Consider the following 20,027-nt stretch of genomic DNA (forward strand, 5'->3'; position numbering starts at 1 on the left):
ATTCCCTTCTGCACCTGAAAAGGGCTCTGAGGGTCAAACTGCAAGTAATGTTTAATAGAGAGCATGCAGCAACGTCTGTGCTTTGAAGTGAGCAGACACAGTGCCAAAGTAGATTTGAGGGGACAACCATCAACCTGTCTGCCCCATGCACGTCTAGTAGGAACTGCTTCACATGTCAGTGGGGCGGACATCTGGACAATTGCCCCGTGTGTGTCTATTCTTTACAAGAAAAGGAGCACATAGGGGAGAAGAGTGAAAATTGGGTCCTCTCTCCCACCTTACCTTGCTTGCTCCATTACTTTATCTTTCCATATTTCAGCAGCAGAGTACAGGCTTCATGTTGCTCACTGACTTTGCTCCTCAGCCCTGCTAGTCCCACTGTTTGATCCCCTCTCTGCTTCTCTTTGCCTTTTTAAAAAACCTATGAACCTGTCATCCTTTCGGCAAATGTCCTGGACCAACCCTGTGAAGATCCCCTCTGCTCCAGAGCATAACAAATGACCTTCACTGAGCCAAACTCTTTTTTCCTCTTGCCCCCTAGCTCTTTTCTCCCTTCCCCTTCCCAAAGTTCCCTTTACTGCCCAATGCATGGTGGAGTTGTCAGGTACTTGTCCTAATATGGTTCTCACACCCTTCAATATTTGAGACAGGTGGTAGCCACTGCACCTTTCACAGGATTCCTTCACTGGTCTTCCCACCTGTGGCCAGCTGGATTCTTAAGGGTCACAGCAAAAATGGTGTGGGAGAATTATGATTGGATCTCCAACTCCCGTCTCTTCCTTAAAAGCAGCCTTGCTGCTTTGGGCATCTTCAAGCTCTTCCTCGTTGCCATATTCCAGATCTAAATCCGCCCCACCCAAGTTGCTATCAACCCTGCAGAGGGAAAACAAGAAAAGTACCTGTATTGTGCCTTTTCCACCCAGCAGAGCTAACAGCGGGTTTTTGAGACCCATTAGATCAAACCGGTGATGGGAGAAGTTTCTTTTTTAACTCTTTCCACCAGTGCTGTTGTTCCAATCAGACTATACACACTACACACACTGCAGCTTCTTTGAAGGGGGAAAAATGGAGCGCAGGTGTGGAATCAGAACCTGGCACTCCTAGGCAGCTGCCAGCACCTCAGCAGGGCCTACTAGCAGCGACATCTCCCCTGGGCCTCCTGTGCTGAATAGCCAAGTCCCTGAACTGCCATTTTAAATTTCCCACAATGCCTCTAACGTAACACCACTCCAGGGCACTGGGCTCCATCACACGGGTGGAGAATTCCATATCAATGCCAGTTCTTTCTTTCCCCATCCAGTATCATTGCAGGACTGGATCGTTCTCTTGCAATGGGGACAGCCATCTAGTTATTTTGTGGCTCATTAGAGGTGCTGCGGCCAGGTAGATAAGCCTGCGACCAGTGGCCTGCCAATGTAGAAGGGGTCCTCCAGAGGGCATTTTGCTGAGGGCCCCCTCAAACTTGGAGCCAGCCCTAACTGAAAGACCCACTCTTGTCTTTTGGGGCTCTAATTTAGCACCACATCAAGTGAAGAAAGTGCAGCTGGGGGAAGCTGAAGGAACAGGACAGAAGGCACTGCAGCCACATCCTCTTTTGGTGCCTCAGAACATTTAAAGGGGGGGGGGGAGGGAGAGAGAGAGAGAGAGATGCAGGCACTGTTTGCAAAGAAGAACTTGGGACCTGTTCCAATGCACCAGAACCCCCTTTTTTCCTTTCCACGCTTCATCCCAGTTTCTGTGTGTGCTTGCTTTAAAACTGCTTAGTCAGCAAGTACGAATGAGTAGATATGTACAGATTTGCCAATGTGTATATGGAAGTGTATGTGTGTGTATGTTTAAGCACTGTGTTTTTCACTGTTTGCTTACAGCAAGCAAATAACCCGCAGGGTTTATTGTGCTGGCTGTCGTTTACAGCCTGGCAGCTGTCCAATTGCACATTCCTCTTTTCTGAGTGTAGAGCCTCTTGAGACAAGCAGATGGGCTGCCTACAATGCTGTGCTCCCGACCTTCTCTCCAGGTGCTGACATCTGAAAAATCTAGGCCGCTGTGCACCTCTTTGTTTACTCCCTGCTAAAGGAGTAACTCAGATGTAGGAAGTTTTCCTCCACTAATGTAGCTAGGTAGGACAAGGGCAAGGTTACCAACTGACACCAGGCACAGAGTTTCTAGCCCTGCCAGCAATGTTGCCACTACTTTTTCCTCTCTTTCCTTGCAGGATGGCGAAGCCATGGTACTCTTATCCCATGTATGGGGCACTGGGAATGGGCCCTTGATCCCAGAATTGCAGAGGTACACACGTGCCAGCCCCTTCCTGCCACCTTTCTTAAACTAATTGGCCCTGAAGTCAGTACCCATGAAGGTTGGCAAGGCTGAGCACAGGACTAGCTGTTCCTGCAGGCTTTGTCCCCAAAGATGGCACTGCAGCATGGAGATGAAAAGGCTGGGCACCAAGTCAGAAAGAGAGAGAAATTAAAAGGACCAGGTGAGTCCTTAGCAAAGGAGAAGGTAGGAGGGAAAAGCAGCAAAGAGCAAAGGGCAGCAGAATGACAGTGTCAGTGACTGATGCCAAGGGAAGGAGCAAAGGGAGTGCAGTGCAAGAGGAAGGGAGCAGCCGGGGGAGCCTGATAAAACATAGCAAGGACACAAAGAGCTGGCATGAAAAAAATCTGGCTCCAGTGAGGGGAGTTCACTGGAGGGGAGTTCATTGGGGCCTTGGTGAATTGAGGTGGTGTATTAAAGCGGTGAAGAGTGTTCGCTTAGAGCCAGGCAAGCTGTGGTTTGAATTTCACCTCAGGCAATGAACTCCTTTAGTGGTTTTAATTAAGGGGAGAGGCCATAGCTCAGGGCCAAACTAGACATTACTTGAATGGTGTGGCATCGCCACCCAGCATCCCCAAGCAGCTGCAGAGGCCCACTGCCAGCAGTAATGCCTGTTGGTGCTTTAGTTGCAGCCATCATCTTCATTTTCCCAAAATGCAATGCCTCAAATGTTCTGTTGTGCTAGGGTACTGTGGGTGAAAACATGCACACAAGGGGCAACCTAAAACTACCATAAAACATGGAAGATATATGGGAGCCACCATATCATTTTTACCCATGCTGCCACAAGAACTTTTGGGGCTTTGCATTTTGGGAAAACTAAAACAGCAGCTGCAACTGTGGCCACTAGGGACTCACGGGACAACATTCTACTGAAGGCCCCCTCAGGTCTGGACCTGTCACTGGGTTCTAGCCCAGTTCATCCTCTGTTGTTCTAGCTTCTATTTCTATAGAATAGAATATTTGAAAAATGTGGAAGATTCTCCACCTCCTATCTAAAAGTGACACAGTCCATTATGCCACTTTATTCCTACCTCATACCATTGCATGTATAGATCAGCTCTCTTTCTGTGCAATGGAATACATTTCATGAACTGCATTTTGTGCATTACTTACTCCACCTTTATTTGCTTCCTGCCTTGCCTCCTTGCCAAAACTTGTGCTTCCCCCAAACCTTTTTATATGGACTGTCTGCCACATAGTCCAGGCTCTCCTGAACCAACTGTCTGCCTAGCCCCTGACGAGATATCTCTGATAAACCCCCCTAGAAAAAATTGATTAGTTGAAGAATCTTTTTTTTTCCCTAGATCATAGTGAAGAAGCAGGAAATAGGTCAGGTCTTGTACATAAAACTCCTTTAAAAAACCCTGTTCTATGATTATTATGGAAATAGCTAGTTTACCCACAAAACCTAGCCACTTAATCCTATCTGGATGGTACAGTATAAGCCTTTCCAAGGCAGGAAATGGTTGAACTGGTGCTGCTGAGACTCCATGTTGATCCCACATTTATTTCTGATTAGTATAATTAGATGCCTTCCACCTGCCTTAAGGTGGCCACTTCAAAATTGCTGACAAAGAGGACAGGCATGACCAAAAAAAGAGGACACCGATTTGCATAATGTTTGTTGATTTATATTTATAGCTGCGAATTTAGAAATAATGACTATAATTTACAATGAATATTGCCATAATGAGGAAGACTGTGACCAGGTGACCTTTGCACCTGCTCAGTCATCTGTCCACATGCTCCCTGTTGATGGGCAACTTGCAGGCCCTTGATTTATTTTTATTTATTTATTTATTAAATTTATTAATCACCCATCTGGCCGGTCACCCAGCCACTCTGGGCGATGTACAACATATAATAAAACAGTTTAAAACAATAAAATTCTACAATAAAAACATTTTCTAAAATACCCAGATGCCTGAACAACCACATTTTTAATGCACGACGGAAGCTCATTAAAGAGGGGGCATGGCGGAGTTCCCTAGGGAGGGAGTTCCACAGAGTGGGGGCCACCACAGAGAAGGCCCTCTCCCTCGTCCCCACCAGTCTAGCTGTCCTGGTTGATGGGACAGAGAGAAGGCCATCCGAGGCTGATCTTGTTAAGCAGCCTGTCTGGTGTTGCTGGAGGCACTCCTTAAGATAGGCTGGGCCGGAACCACATAGGGTTTTAAAGGTCAAAACCAACACCTTGAATTTGGCCCAGAAAACAACTGGTAACCAGTGCAACTCCTTCAGCACTGGAGTGATGTGATCTTGCCGGCGGCTGCCTTTAATCAGGCGAGCCGCCGCGTTCTGTACCAGCTGCAGCTTCCGAACTGTCTTCAAGGGTAACCCCACGTAGAGTGCATTACAGTAGTCTAAATGAGAGGAGACCAGGGCATGTACTACCGATGGGAGCAGATGGTTGGGAAGGAAGGGGCGCAGATGCCATATCAGATGGAGTTGATACAGCGCTGTCCAGCTCACAGCTGACACCTGAGCCTCCATGGACAGCTGGGAGTCCAAAATGACCCCCAGGCTGCGGACCTGGTCTTACAAGGGGAACCGTACCCCATTCAACACCAGGTCAACATCCCCCAGCCTCCTCTGTCTCCCACCAAAAGTACCTCGGTCTTGTCAGGGTTCAGCTTCAGCTTATTCCTCCCCATCTCACTGTCTCCAGACATTTGGACAGGGATTCTACAGCCAACCTTGGTGAAGATTTGAACGGGAGGTAGAGCTGCGTGTCATCCGCATACTGATGACACTGCACCCCAAACCTCCTGATGATAGCCCCCAGCGGCTTCACATAGATGTTAAATAGCATCGGGGAGAGGATGGACCCTGTGGCATCCTCTCCCCAATGATCTGCTCTCCCTTCTGATGGTTCTTTATCATTAAACCTGACAGCCCTTCAGATAGCGGATGCCTTCAAATAGAGGACAGACCTCTACTGGGCACACTACTAGAGTTAAATATCTGGTAAAGTCATGGCAGTTACCACCCCTTTGGACTGAGCTGTCACCATGAAATCTGCTCAGCATAGCTTTGGTTCTGTTTAAAAACCACAACTACATTGCTGGAGTAAAAGGAAGAGTGGCTAATGCTCTCTGGGCAGCTGAGGCTTAGCCATGCCTAAATGTGCCTAGGATTTGGGCTGCTCTCCTGCGAAAACAACAACACACAAAAACCTTAATCCCTCTTCAGGAGCTATAAAACCCTGATGTCGCAGAGGCACTGGTCCCAAAAGCAACATGTTATTTGGTGTTAATGTAACCTATGCTGTTGTCACAGTCTAAATTCTTAGCTTTACCGAAAATAAACTCAGCATGTATTTACCAGCACAGGGTGTGGTAGTTAGCCCTGCCCTTCTCTTCCTAGCACATGCTCAGTATGGGGCATTTCAAGGTGGGCTTCACTGCTCTCATAAGACTCCAACCGTTCTGTCTGGCAAAGGAAGAGAGAAGCTGCTCCAGAGGGGTTCTGGAGGTCTGCAGAGTTTGCTGGCTCACAGGCCTCCTTTTAACTCTTTGCAGGAATCAAGTATGAAAGAAAAAAGACTCTGCCTTCATCAAAGGACAATCTGAACATCAGGTCCAAAGAACTGTGAGCCATTTGAGTTATCATACCTTTCATTTAGGCCTGCCTCCTCCAACCTGGTGCCCTCCAGATGTGTTTGACTACAACTCCCATAATCCCCAGCCAGTGTGCCTATGCTGGCTGGTGGGTGATGAGAATTGTAGTCCAACACTTCTACAGGGCACCAAGTTGGGGGAGGATGATTGAGGCTGTTTCTTCGTTGTTCTGTGTATCTTATGGGTACTGAAGATATTTGCATTTTCTTGTACAGAGAATGGGTTTATTGGTATAAAGCAATAGCAATCAGATTGTTAAAAGTACTGAGTGATATTACTACCAACTGTTCTTATCAACAATGAAATGCTTTGGTTATATATAAAATACTAGAGTTACAAAAGAGTAACTAAGGGAGCAATCCTACCAGGGGATAGGTGGCCGTCTCTGAACTTTGAGGTGTTCCAGTGCAGGGCAGGAGAAGCACAGAGGAGATCGTCTCCTCCACGCTTCAGCCGCCCTGCATTTGCAGCTAGACAGCCGATTTCGGCTGTTTAGCTGCGGGAAGTCGGAGCGTGGGAAGCAGCGGCTGGATGACACGTTGGATGTGTCATACCGGGTTTCCAACTTCCCCACCCCGGCAAGACTCCAAGGTTGCCTTGTTTTCGCTGCTCCACACTCCTCTTCCAAGTGCAGAGCGCAGGGCCGTTCTGCGCTGCTTACGCGGCAGCGTGGGAGAGGGTGGAGGTTGGTTCCCAGGGAACTGACCTTGGAGAGCAGGCTTCAAGGTTGGTTCCCAGGAACTGACCTGTCCTATAGCTGTCTAGCTGCTGACTAACAGCCATAGGATTGCACCCTAAGCCTGGTATTTCTTATTTCCTTTCTTTACCATTGCAGTTCAGGGTTGGGATAGTGGAACTATACATGGGTGTTCTGCTGTCAACACAGACTGAACCCACATTCTTCCTTCAGATATGAGGAGGACAGTGGGTTATGCTCCTTCTAGAGGACATACAGTAAACTGGGATTGCTAGGAACTAAATGAAGCTTGACTTTTCCACATTCAGATGTAGTATGGTAGGAACAAACAACATGAGCTGGTTGTCACTTTCCCCTTTGTCTATTGCAGGACTCTCCAATGCAGCGCCTATGGGCACCATGTCGCCTTCGGGAACCTCCAACAGTGCCCACAGAGCTCCCCACTTCCTCTCCCCGCCGTTTTTAAAATAAAAACCATTGTTAGGAAATTGTTAGGGCACCACGTTCTCCTTCCTGTTCCTAACCCTGCTCCAGATCAGCTGTTGGTGGACAGGCAGAAAAGGAAAGAGTTCCTTTCTAGCCCTGCCCAATCTTCCACCCACACAGACCTTTCCCCTTTGCTCTCTCTCTCTTTGCCTAGTCCCAGTCTCACTATTTCTCTCCCCCAACCCCTTACCTCGCTGTTTCTCTCCCTTCCCCATCCTTAGCCTTCTTCTTTCTCTCCATTGATAGCTTCTAGCCTTGCTCGTTCTCTTCCCTCTATCCCCTTGCCTTGCTGTTTCCCCCTCCCTCCCAGCCTCTAGCTTCGCTATTTCTCTCCCCATTTCTTTACCTCGCTGTTTCTCCCCCTCCCCACCTCTAGCCTTGCTCTTTCTCTCCCCTCTACTCCTTTTCCTTGCTGGTTTCCCTTCCCTCCCAGCCTCTAGCCTCACTATTTCTCCCCACCCTCTGACAAACCCCTTTAGCTCACTTTTGAGTAGCCAGGCCCCCATGACAGCCATTATGTGACTAGCCACATCCTCCATGGGAGCCATTTGTAATGGTGCTCCCAGCAGCTTTTCAACTTCCCAGATGTGCCCATGGGTCCAAAGAGGTTGGGGACCCCTGGTGTATTTATTTATTTATTTATTTATTCATTCATTCATTCATTCATTTTATTAATCGCCCATCTGGCTGGTCACCCAGCCACTCTGGGCGATGTACAATAACAGAAACAGTTTAAAACAATAACATTCTACATTAAAACATCATATTTCTAAAAATACCCTAACCCACCACAAATGCCTGCCTGAACAACCACGTTTTTAAAGTGTGGTGGAAGCTCATTAAAGAGGGGGCATGGTGGAGTTCCCTAAGGAGGGAGTTCCACAGAGTGGGGGCCACCACAGAGAAGGCCCTCTCCCTCGTCCTCACCAGTCTAGCTGTCCTGGCTGATGGGACAGAGAGAAGGCCATCCAAGGCTGATCTTGTTAAGCGACCTGCCTGGTGTTGCTGGAGGAGCTCCTTAAGATAGGCTGGGCCGGAACTATATAGGGTTTTAAGGGTCAAAACCAACACCTTGAATTTGGCCCAGAAAACAACTGGTAACCAGTACAACTCCTTTAGCACTGGAGTGATGTGATCTCGCCAGCAGCTGCCTTTAATCAGGTGAGCCGCCGTATTCTGTACCAGCTGCAGCTTCCGAACCATCTTCAAGGGTAACCCCACGTAGAGCGCATTACAGTAGTCTAGACGAGAGGAGACCAGGGCATGTACTACCGATGGGAGCAGATGGTTGGGAAGGTAGGGGCACAGCTGCCGTATCAGATGGAGTTGGTACAACGCTGTCCAGCTCACAGCTGACACCTGAGCCTCCAAGGACAGCTGGGAGTCTAAAATGATTCCCAGGCTGCCGACCTGGTCTTTCAAGGGTAGCTGTACCCCATTCAACACCAGGTCAACATCCCCCAACATCCTCTTGTCTCCCACCAAAAGTACCTCGGTCTTGTCAGGGTTCAGCTTCAGCTTATTCCTCCCCATCCAGCCACTCACCATCTCCAGACATTTGGACAGGGATTCCACAGCCAGCCCTGGTGAAGTTTTGAACGAGAGGTAGAGCTGCGTGTCATCCACATATTGATGACACCGCACTCCAAACCTCCTGATGATAGCCCCCAGCAGCTTCACATAGATGTTAAATAGCATCAGAGAGAGGATGGAACCCTATGGCACCCCACAAGTGAGCGGCCACGGGTCCGAAACCTCCTCTCCCAATGCTACCCTCTGGTACCTGCTGGAGAGGAAGGACCGGAGCCACCGTAATACAGTGTCTCAAATGCCCAACTCCTCCAGGCAGTCCAGGAGGATACTGTGATCAACGGTATCAAAAGCCGCTGAGAGGTCGAGGAGAACAAGGAAGGAGCATTCGCCCCTATCCAGAGCCCTCCTCATATCATCCACCAAGGCGACCAAGGCCGTTTCTGCCCCATGCCCAGGCCTGAAGCCTGACTGAAATGGATCTAGACAATCAGCTTCTTCCAAGTGTGCCTTCAACTGCATCGCCACCACCCACTCAATCACCTTGCCCCAAAATGGCAGATTCGAGACTGGGCAAAAGTTGTTCAGAACTTGGGGATCCAAGGAGGGCTTTTTTAAGAGCGGTCTTATCACTGCCTCCTTGAGGGCTGATGGCATCACTCCCTCCTCAAGGGGGGCGTTCACCACTGCCCTGATCCCCTCACCCAGCCTCTCTCTGCAGCCCATAATGAGCCAAGATAGGCAAGGATCAGGTAAGCAGGTGGTCGGCCTTACAGATGACAGCACCTTGTCCACTTCATCAGAAGGAAGAAGCTGGAATCTATCCCACAAAACCGGTTTGCCACAGACCGCCTCTTGCTCACTAACTGTATCCACAGCACATGGAATAACACTCCTAATCTGATCAATTTTATCCGCAAAGTACCTTGCCAAGGCCTCACAGGAGGCCTTAGAATGCTCCAGCGGTTCTGGAGCAACCTGGACCGACCAGGCTGGTGTACTGGATTCCAGCATCATCTGCCTGGCCACTGTTGGAAATGGAATTCTCTTGTTGGACTAAATGGTCCTGATCCAGCAAGGTAATTTGTATGTTTTGGATAAAAGGGTGATCTGCTGTGCATTTACAGGAGTCCTCAGGAACACTCATGCTTTATCAACACAAGCCCATCCCCTTCCTGCAGATTCTGGAATATTCTTAGTAGGACCTCAGGATTACTGTTACTATTCTACACTGAACAGTGATTGCTCCTAAGCAAAATGGTCTGTATGGGATTGTACCTTTGAGAGAGTGTGCATGAGGTGGGAAATTGACCCTACACCAGGATATTATTTAAGTGAAACCCAAGCATTCAAAAGTCAAAGCAAGTCCCTCTGATTTCACTCTCCAAAAGATGAGAGGCTGTAAGGACATATATATGAAATTATGAGAAAATAGCATCCCATACTATAAACAAATAGCAAGTTCTTCCCACTGCCTTTCTGCTCCCTAGCTCTGTTATCAGTTTGTTTGTCCCTTTCACCATAGAACTCCAGAGGTGAACTATGTGTGGATCTTCTGTCATAAGAGCCCTTTGGAGCCGATGAATGCTTTTTTAGCCCCCACATAGAGTGGATTCTTTTTCTTTCCAGAAAACAAGTGAGGGGGGAAGCTTTGAACCTCCCCTACCCACATGTGGTGGTCCTGATCCACATTGGGGCCCACGTGCTTACTTGTGAGTAAAAAGAGACATGGGTCAGTATGTATTTAATATAGCGTGTAATTTGACCCTAAAATCATGGCAACTGGCAGCTTTTCATTATAATGAAAGTCAAGAATTATGGGGTGTTGTGTGTGGACATGGTGTGTTCACAGCACACCCTAGAAGAGAGTTCCTGGCTCTACAGAACCCATCTCTTGTTATTTCCCTAGAGCAGGGGTATGTGTGTATAAGCCATGGGCACATTTGGCAATTTGAAAAACTGTCCTGGGCACCACCACAAAATGGGCACGCTGCAGATGAAAGCATTGGCTTGCAGCAGCCTGCCATCTTCATTCCTCAAGAATGTCTCTGAGCTCCACACATTGCCCAGAGGCATTCATGAGAAAAGCAGATGGGAGCAGGTAGAGGCCCTTTTTAAAATAAAAAGTGGGAGGATTTGGGCACCTTGGCAGGCATCAAGAAAGGTGTCTGAGGGAGCCATGTTGCTTACCCCTGCCCTAGAGACCAACACCTTCTGTGCCACTGTGTCATCACTTTGATGGCTGCATGGGACCCTGGCATCTGTCCATAAAGTATATCACACCTTCAAAAGCCATCTTTTAAAAAGTCACTGTGAGAAGCCATGTAGGGGTGACAGTTTGGCTAGCCTCCTCACCCCACCTGAACGTAATTACAGCACTCCCAAAGGAGGTGGGAGCTGGCTGCTAGGTGCAGCTATTGAGCCAAAGCACCAACGGGCAAGATATAAGAACAGAGGAAAGACCCAGGAGAGGAAGAGGAAGGAGAAGATACTGAAGAGGCCTGTTTGTGAAGCCAGACAGCATACAGGCAAGTTTTCTGTTGGGGACAGCCATTGAGATGGGAAATGTCTTTGAGAAAACCTTATCCTCTACGATGAGCCATCTCTCTCTTGTGTAGTGCCTAGCTGGAAAAATATTTAGCTTTCTTGAAGAACTGAGAGAAACTAAACATCTCTGAGAGGCATTATTGTTAGCAGCTTATCGCAGCCACACTGCCTCTTTTTAATCAATGGCCAATCTCTGCTTTGTTGCACCTTTGCTACTCCCCTCACACCTACGTGATACACAACCTACGTTAAGGGTACTGGCGGGCCTGCGGGACTGGCAGTATTAGGAAAGCAAGGCGGGTTGTGATTCTTCTGATTCCTGTGGTGTTCAGCTGGCTGCATGGCACAGCACCTTCCGGAGTAGGTCTGTAAGACTGTAAGATCTGTTAACTCCTTCCTTGACTGACTGATACCCAATTGCCTTTGGCAGAAAGAATGGAGAAGATAGGAGTCATCGGTGCGCAAGTTATGGGCAGAAAGGTAGAGGGCCCTTAAGCAAACCCACAAGCCCCATCTTCTGACTGTCACTGAACTTGGTCAAGTCCTGTCCCCCTGCCTGCCCCCCAGTAGCTTTCTAAAAACAGTAGCTAATGTGCCATCACAAAAGGTAAGGGGGCACAGCCCCTCAGGTCCCCTGTAATTTGAGCACTGGGAATGGGGCATGCATCCCAGTAGAATGTGCAAAGCTGTACAGATCAGGGAAGGGAGCTGACTGTGAAACCAGCATGGGCTGGAATGCCCCAGAGAATCTCACACTTGAGGCTATTTCATACATAATGAATTTCCTTTATAGGCCTTGCTGCATGCTGCACTGAAATGGTCGACACACTGCCAGATGTGGCTGGTGCACAAATGTCTATTTCACAGCATATATACACCACAGTGAGTTCCTGTGGCATAGTATGTACATATGGTGAAACAAAGCTCTGCATTTGTCGTCACACGTGTTGTTCATATAGTTTCCTTTGGAGAAGCAATATCCTCGATGAAACAGGCCACATGTGAAGCAGCTATTTAAAGAAGAGTATTATATTCGATCGAGAAATGTTCAAAGACAGGTCTGGGAATCCCTACGGCCCTCTCTAATCTGGCTTAATAGCTTTTGGACTCTTACTGGAGGTGCTTGGATCAGCATAAAATAAATGTCAGCTGGAGAAGTACAGAGCTGCTGTGATGGGGCTGGGAGGAAGGACTCCTACCCCAAAATCAAGAAGAAAGCCTATCATCCTATTCATTTCCACCTTGCCAGGCATGAACAGAATTTGCAAATTACTCTTTCCAAACGCTCCTCCTCCTCCACACTCCCCACCCCAAGAAGAGCACAGTCTTTATTGCTTTCTGCTAGGAGCTTATTCAAAACAGGCAAGGGGTGGAGAGGAGGCGGGTATGTCTTCATCATCTGCAGATATATAGGTTTTGAGGATAAGACTGCAGGCTGAGATCGTTTAATCTCTCCCCATCTCCAGCCAATTAATCTCTCAAGTTATTGCTCAACTGTCCATGGGCCTAAAGTAGGGGCACTTCCATAATAAAGTGGCTGCTGCATAAGGCAGGGCCTATTGGAGGGGATGGGGCACACAGTGGGCATACTATCCCCCCCCCCCCAAATCAAGCTGGTGCTGCCTATGAGTTTGCTGTTTAGAGTGGCCATGTGTCCTCTGTTTAAAGGGCTGCCAGAGAACTGTCCTCTATTCCAGTTTAAAGATAACCCTAAAAATTGTAGCCCATCTCCAGTTAGCACCTGGGCAGCAGACTGAACTGGCAGGCGCACAGGTCTCCTGGCCACAGTCTTCTGCACTATGCTGAGATTAGGGATGTACAGCTTTTGTTAAATCCATCCTGTCTGTGTTTCGCAGCTTGTCAGGCATCTTTCGTTCCATTGTCCGCTCAATGATGGAATTGGATTTTTTAAACCAGAATTTCGTTCTACTTGCACTACTACGGTAGGGTGATATCATCATGGCATTTGTGGCTAATGTGGGGGTGTGACAATTCCATATATTCTTATGTAGTTCAATAGTGCCCCCTAAAGCATCAGGTAAATTGGTACCATATTGGGACACCTGAACAGGCCAAATCTGATTTTTTTTATTCCCCAGTACACATCCAGAACTCAGGTTATTTCACACAATGCTTTTCCAATTAGAACTGGCTTGCTTTTTAATCTTTCAAGTATTGGGTCATTACAAAGTTAAGTCCATCTAGTCAGTAATTTTCTGATTTGCTGGCTAGACCACTGATATCAGAAATTGAGAGTATCATGCTATTGGACAAAACAAAAGTCAGTCTCTGCTATTGGGACCGGCTGGACCATGCTGGGCATTGTAGTTCAATATGTCTGGAGGACACCAGGTTGTGGGAGTCTGGTCTATACTTAAGCACCAAAAAGCCAAGGAGTGCTTTGGTGCCATAAAGACCATGTTGTTGTTGTTGTTGTTGCATGGGCTTTGGTAAGGAAGTGCCAATTTCATCAGATGCATAAAAGGAACCATTCATAAATCTGTAGCTTTATGTTTACCAAAGCAAGACAGATGACAAAGCAACGTGGCCATCATGGGCCTGGGCTCTCAGTTTACATACCTCTGAAATCGGTAAAAATAAAAGTGCCAAAAGAAAATCACAGTCATGTGAGCTAGGGCATATTTTCATGCTAGAAAGCATGGAAACACGAACCTGAGCAATCCTTGCCTCCAGTGGCAGGCAGCAAAGTAGCCTTAGGCTTTCTTCACACAGAGCTTTTATCCTGCAATTGAGATGGCTCCTTCACAGATGTTTGCGGGCTCTTTACATGATGCTGTGATCATTCAAGGCGTCTCCTGCACTAAATGCCCTTTGTTCCGTTTTTAAATAGATCGCAGATAATGAGCTATCAAATTACCCCGTTGTGTTCCGCTTGAGTTCCCTCCATGAAAAGTGGAAAAGTGGCAAGAAGAGGAGCCAGATCCATGAAAGATCATGGAAGACTCAGATGTGGGGAGAAGGCAGGGGAAGGAGGTGGGGGGAAGGGGAAGCACATGAAAAGGGAGTCTGTTGCGATCCTGCATTTAAAACGGAAGCAGAAAGCCTGGTTTCAAATGCAGGATTTTAGACTGGTGTAGAGATGCCCTCAATGTTGTATTGTAACGTGGGTAATAATGGATGTCTCTATAGCTCTTTCAGCGCAAGGGCCAAATTCAGGGGCCACACTCCAGTGATGGGCAGAGCCAAAGGCAAAGTGGGCAGGGCTGAAGGCAAAAGCACAGAGCCGAAAATACCAACAGATTTTCTCTTGCTGCCGGTAACTAAACCTTGGGAGTTTATTTCCACCTTTTAGAAGGGGGGGAAACTGTGCAAAAGCTGGGAAACCACCAGACGATTGGTGGTTGGGCCAAAGGGACATGGCCATTTGGGAAACCCTGGAGGGATGGATTGGGACCCCAGGGGACCAGATTTGGCCCCCAGGCTTAAGGTTCCCCATCCCTGATATAGCCCATCTCACAAAAACCATTAATTTGCTCATTGCATACCACACTAAATTATTAAAGAAAAACATTGGGTGGGGAGAAGTACATTATCTATTTTCAGTGCCCCCCCCAAATATGGTAATTGCATATACTTACCTTATTATTGCGTTATTGTTAAGCAGCTCTCTAACCTTAAATTTGTAGCAGTCAATTCTTCAATATGGTGCTTTTGGGCATTTAAATAATCCTATTCCCAGGAGCCAGAAGAAGAAGCAACTTTGTGGGTTAGTTCACATTACCTAGCCCATAATTCTCTCCTTTTATCCTGAAGGAAACAGCCACATGCCCCACCCTCCACCATGCGCAAAATGAGATGAACACTCCATCCAGAGGCCCAATCCACATGACTGGTCCCTCTTAAACAGTGGAAGACATTAGATTGTACATGCTGGCCTCCATGTGGATTGCCGGCACGTTATAGGTGTGATGGTAGAGGGGGACCCCATTCCTTCTCCACAGAAAGAGGATTGTCTTAACCAGGTTAAGTGTGAACTGGCTCTATGCTTATCAAGGCACTGGCATCCATGGAACCTCAACCTTCAGGCCAAATTACAAAACATTTGTCACTCAGCTACAGAAGTTCGAGGGTCCTCTCTATCATTGGATAGTTAGTCCCTCCCAGCCTGTGGAGTTATTTGGCCGTAGCTGTTGTGTCTGAGAAGCTACCTGCAATGTTGAACTTCCCATAATGCCCTGGAGCATGTCGGGTGCTCCAGGGTTTATGGGAAATATTACATGGCTGTTTGCTTCTCAGTCCTTGCCGCTGCTGTCTAGAGAAGCCTACAGCCAGAGGATAGGCTTCTCTAGGACAATGGGCCTGTCCTGCTGTGACGCTAGGGCCATGGCACCTATCTGAGGGTGCCAGGAGCTGATGCTGGCCCTGCAGCAGTCACAGAAAGAACTTCCCCGGACTGTCACACTTCCTACTTATACGAAGCCTGAGCATTTGAATATATGAAGATTATTGCTTTTAAGGCTGAGACACTCTGAGACTGGGATAGATCACAGTTTCCTCTGGAAACACTTCACATGGGGCAGAGGGTAGATTGACAAGGCTCCTATAGGGTGGCCAGGTGTCCTACTTTACACAGGACAGTCTTCTATTTTGGAGAGCTGGCAGGGGACCATGCTCCATGGCTTTCTTCACATGGAGCTTTTATCCTGCAGTTGAGATGGCTCCTTCACGGAAGTTTGTGGGCTCTTTACATGACACCGTGATCCTCCAGGGTGCCTCCTGCACTAAATGCCTTTTGTTCCATTTTTAAATAGATCACAGATAATGAGCTATCAAATCACCCGTTGTGTTCTGCTTGAGTTCCCTCCGTGAAAAAAGGAAAAGCGGCAAGAAGAGGAGTGAGATCAATGAAAGATAATGGAAGACTCAGATACGGGGAGAAGGAAGGGGAAAGGGGAGGAAGAAGCATGTGAAAAAGGGGGTTGCGATCCTGCATTTAAAACAGAAGCAGAATGCTCCATTTAAATGCAGGATTTTAGACTGGTGTAGAGATGCCCTATATGACAGTGTCCTCTGTTTGATGGGCTGTCCAGTCCAAGTCTGGTTTAATGTCAAAGAACCATCAGAAGGGAGAGCAGATCAGGGGCTTGAATTTGCCTGTTAACATTTATCACCTGGACAGCAGACTGAGCAAGCACACAGGTCACCATTATGGTGAGATATACTGTATTTTTATAGTTATTATTTCTGAATGTGTACCTATACATATACATTTGATTAGTATCCTCTCTTGTCCTTTTTTTGTGGTGATTCAGTTCCTCCATTTTGGCAATGTGTAAGCGGCCACCCTAGTCAGCCCCCTCACGAAACTGGTTAGAAACACTTTCGGAAACCCATTATGACAGGGAGGGTTTTCCAGCCCAGTCCCATTTGGATCCATACAGGGTATGACTTCCACCTTCTTGACAAAATGGATGCCAGCGCCGATCCCCCCCAAGTAAGAGCTGTCACGTGATTCTCTGGTTGATTAACCATGCTCAGAAAACACCCCCCTGAAGCAGTGCCAAATGTGTTTGCAACACATGGGATTGTCCCTGGGCAGGAATGGGGATACAGCAGGGTCATAGAAACTGCAGCAGCCTCCTTGACATACCAAAATTAGGGGTGCTAAGTCTGAAAGGGTTCCTCAGCCTTAAAGAAGGGGAATATAACCACACATGGCTTCTTTTGAGGGAGAGCAAACCACACCTGTCAGTGTTTTCCCTTCTGTTTTCCCCTCTACTTATCTCTTAGGAATAGGAGCCCTCCCTGAGCCGGGATCCAGTAACCCTAACTTTAACCCTAAATCTGAGCAGACAGCACAGAGTTATAATGCAGAAAAACGGGGGGATGTTCCAGCTACACTCCCATCAGACAGTCCTGACCTATGGGCTGCTTCCACCTTACCCATAAGCCCATTTTAACCCAATCTGCTGCCTCCTGTCTATGACGAAAACAGTTCTCAAAGTAGTACAGGGACCCTTGGCTAGTTAGCAGCAGTTTCCATCATGCACTCAGCACCACTGTGGAACCACAGATCATATTAAGTCTATGCAGGATATGGGAGGGGAGCATGATTCAGATGATGGAGCGAGAAACAATCTACGTGGCAGGGTGCCTGCGGGGTGTGAGGCATTTTAATTTCCTGAAAGGACTCAGCTTTCAGATCTTAAGGATTGCTGTGCTCACGTGGGGGGGGGGGGAGGATTGAATGTGCCTGGGTGGTGGGCCCTCAGATCTGCCAGGTTTCTGTTGCAGTTAAAACGTCGTCTTTGGTACTATCTATGCCACACGCTTAATCCTCCTGTTAGATTGCCAAGGGCCCTAATTATAGGACACCCAGAGGCAGAACCTAATTTCAAAACTGATACCACCCCAGACTGCCCAGGAATCAAGTCTGCTTGGGAGCCTTTTAACCCTAATCCTCGACATGCGAGAGAACGCTGTGGTGATTCAGTGATACGGGGGCGCACTCTTTATGTTTAATTCATACCTTAGCAATTAAACATGGGGGGGGGGAGTGCACAGATTCTGGGGTTAGGCCTTGCCTCAAAAATTAAGCTCTAATGCCACATATCTTCACCTCCACACCTCTCCCCACCACAGCACCATAACCCCAAATTCTGTCCCAGCCAAAAGGCCCACATTTGGGGGGCCAAATGCTTCCATGATAACAAGCCTTCAACACAGCTGGCAGAAAGCTCCCATTCCTCCCCTTTACCCATGGCAGACAGCTGCTCTATGCCAGTCACTTGTTTTGAAAGGAAAGAGGTACGGGGGCTCAAGCCTCCCTGTGACTGGGAGCCCTCCTCCACCAATCCCAGATGCATTGGAGATGGCAATATTCACTCATCGGTGAAGGAAACGAATTCTGAACATGGCCAGGGGCATCCTGCTATTATTTCTGTGCTTCCTTGGCTGTGCACTGGCCCTGGAAAGAAATTCCCACCTAGAGCAGAAACCCCACCCCGGGTCTCACTCAGCCCTGCTAAACACTGATCGAACGTGATCAGGTCTGAGGACCTGGGGCCGCCCATGGCTGGGAAGAGCAGCGTTTATTGCTCCTCTGGGGACCCGTGCTGCTAATTGCTGGTGCAGATGGCCAAGCAGAGCCCTGGCGCACAGCTGCAGCTGCAGCCCACCAGCCCCGTGTCCCGCTTTGTCCGTACCTTCCATGCCTGTGATGGTCACGGTGGCACTGCTGGCCGCTTCACCATGCTCGTTCTTGGCCACACAGCTGTAGACCCCGGCATCAGCCGCTTTGCTGTTGCAGATCCAGAGGCTGCCGTACTCCTCCTCCTCCTTCTCTTGGGCAGGGGCAAAAGGTACCTTCTCCTTGTACCAGCTGAGGTGTGGCTGGGGGCTGCCGGTGACTACCACTCTTAGCAGGATGTCCTGGCCAATGCTGGTGGCCGTGTCCTTCAGCTCCTGCAGAAAGACCGGGGCTGCAGGGCCCGCCTGTTCAGCGGTGACTTTGGCTCTCTTGGGAGGGATGGCAGGGCTTGGGGGGGCTCTCCCCCAGCCCCGGCCTGTCCCCACAGCCTCTTCTGTGGCCTGGCTGAGGTTGTTCTGACCCTGAGACTTCTGCATGGCTTGGGGGGGGGGGCTGAGAACTCGGTTGCTTTTACAAGGCCTTGGGTTGCAGTTCTATTCCATCCCAGCCCCTTGCCTAGGAGTCTGCAGTCCCACCAGCCGCCCAGGGCCCAGCCAAGTCCCCCAGCAGCCGTCCCCCTTGCTTGATGTTCACCCTCTCAGTGTGTGACCCCCAGCTGCTGGGTACCTGCCAGGGGGCATGGACGCTGCTCCAGGTGCCTGCCCACCCGGCCGGACAAAGTCCCAGAAGGTCATTTCTCTGCCAGACAGGCCGGGGGTTATTTTTAGGCTGGTCTCAGGTTGCAGCCAGCCCATCCCGACACATCAAGGGAGCCAGACGTGTGCCGAGGGCTCAGCCCTCCCGTTTTGCTAAGTGCCTGTTCCCCTGACTTGTAGCTGCTACAGTCTGCACTATCTCTTAGTGGGCCCAGCACCCCGCTGACCACAGAATCCCCTCCTTTTTCTGGAGCCCCCAACAGAAATGATTCCCCAGCATCTATGTTGTCCCCCCACCCTCCTCCCAAGTAGCAGCTGCCGTCTGATGTATTACATTCCTTGCCCAGAGCTGAGAAGAGCAGAGAGCGTATGACTGTGGGGTGGCTTAACTTTCCTAGCAAAGATAGAAATGGGTGGATGGTGCTTTCCATATTTGTACTGAGACCAGGGGCCTCTTAGGCCCAGCCCTCTCTTCCCAGTTCCTGCACAATTCATGTTAAGGACACCTGGAATGCCAGCAAGAGAAAGAGAGACAAGGTGCTCCCCTCTATGGCCCAGAGGACACAAGAGGACTTGGAGTGCAACTCTTCGAGAGAGAAAAAACAACCTGCTTCCGAACTGCTTCATTAACCATTCACTAGTGTTGGTCAGTTCTTTTGCAGAAACTATTACGGGGGCGGGGGGCTAAAACCTGTTGGTATGCTTGGTATATTTTCCTGTTTGCTTGTCCTGCTTACTTCTGAGTAGACATGCTTCCTACAATAACTTGGTAAAAATGGAGCGGGGGAGACAGGTTTTTTTCAGCCCTGCCCACTTTTACCTGCGCCTCAACCCACCACTAGACAACCCACCACTAGAGTGCAGCACCCAAGAGCATCTCCAAAATGAAATTTGGTCCTCAGGCTGAAACACGTTCATCATCTGAACACAGCCAAATCTCTCTCTCTCTCTCTCTCTCACACACACACACACACACACACAGAGCGCACGCAGAGCCAAATATTCTCTGAGGTGTGAAG

The 20,027-nt window shown here is 48.6% G+C and overlaps 1 protein-coding gene across 2 annotated transcripts in view; it reads right to left on the reverse strand.

The window, feature by feature from the left end:
• SPEG (striated muscle enriched protein kinase) overlaps positions 1-18,789 on the reverse strand; it is a 139,941-nt gene extending 121,152 nt beyond the window's left edge. For both annotated transcript variants that reach the window (XM_084804890.1, XM_084804882.1), the window contains exon 1: positions 18,369-18,789. In XM_084804890.1, the coding sequence (XP_084661016.1) occupies positions 18,369-18,789 (421 nt within the window). The remainder of the gene's footprint in view (positions 1-18,368) is intronic.
• Between the last annotated feature and the right edge of the window lie 1,238 nt (positions 18,790-20,027).

This window comes from Heloderma suspectum, chromosome 1 (assembly GCF_057233095.1).
Source record: "Heloderma suspectum isolate Gila_16-S chromosome 1, 16-S_ref, whole genome shotgun sequence".
Lineage (NCBI taxonomy): Eukaryota > Metazoa > Chordata > Lepidosauria > Squamata > Helodermatidae > Heloderma > Heloderma suspectum.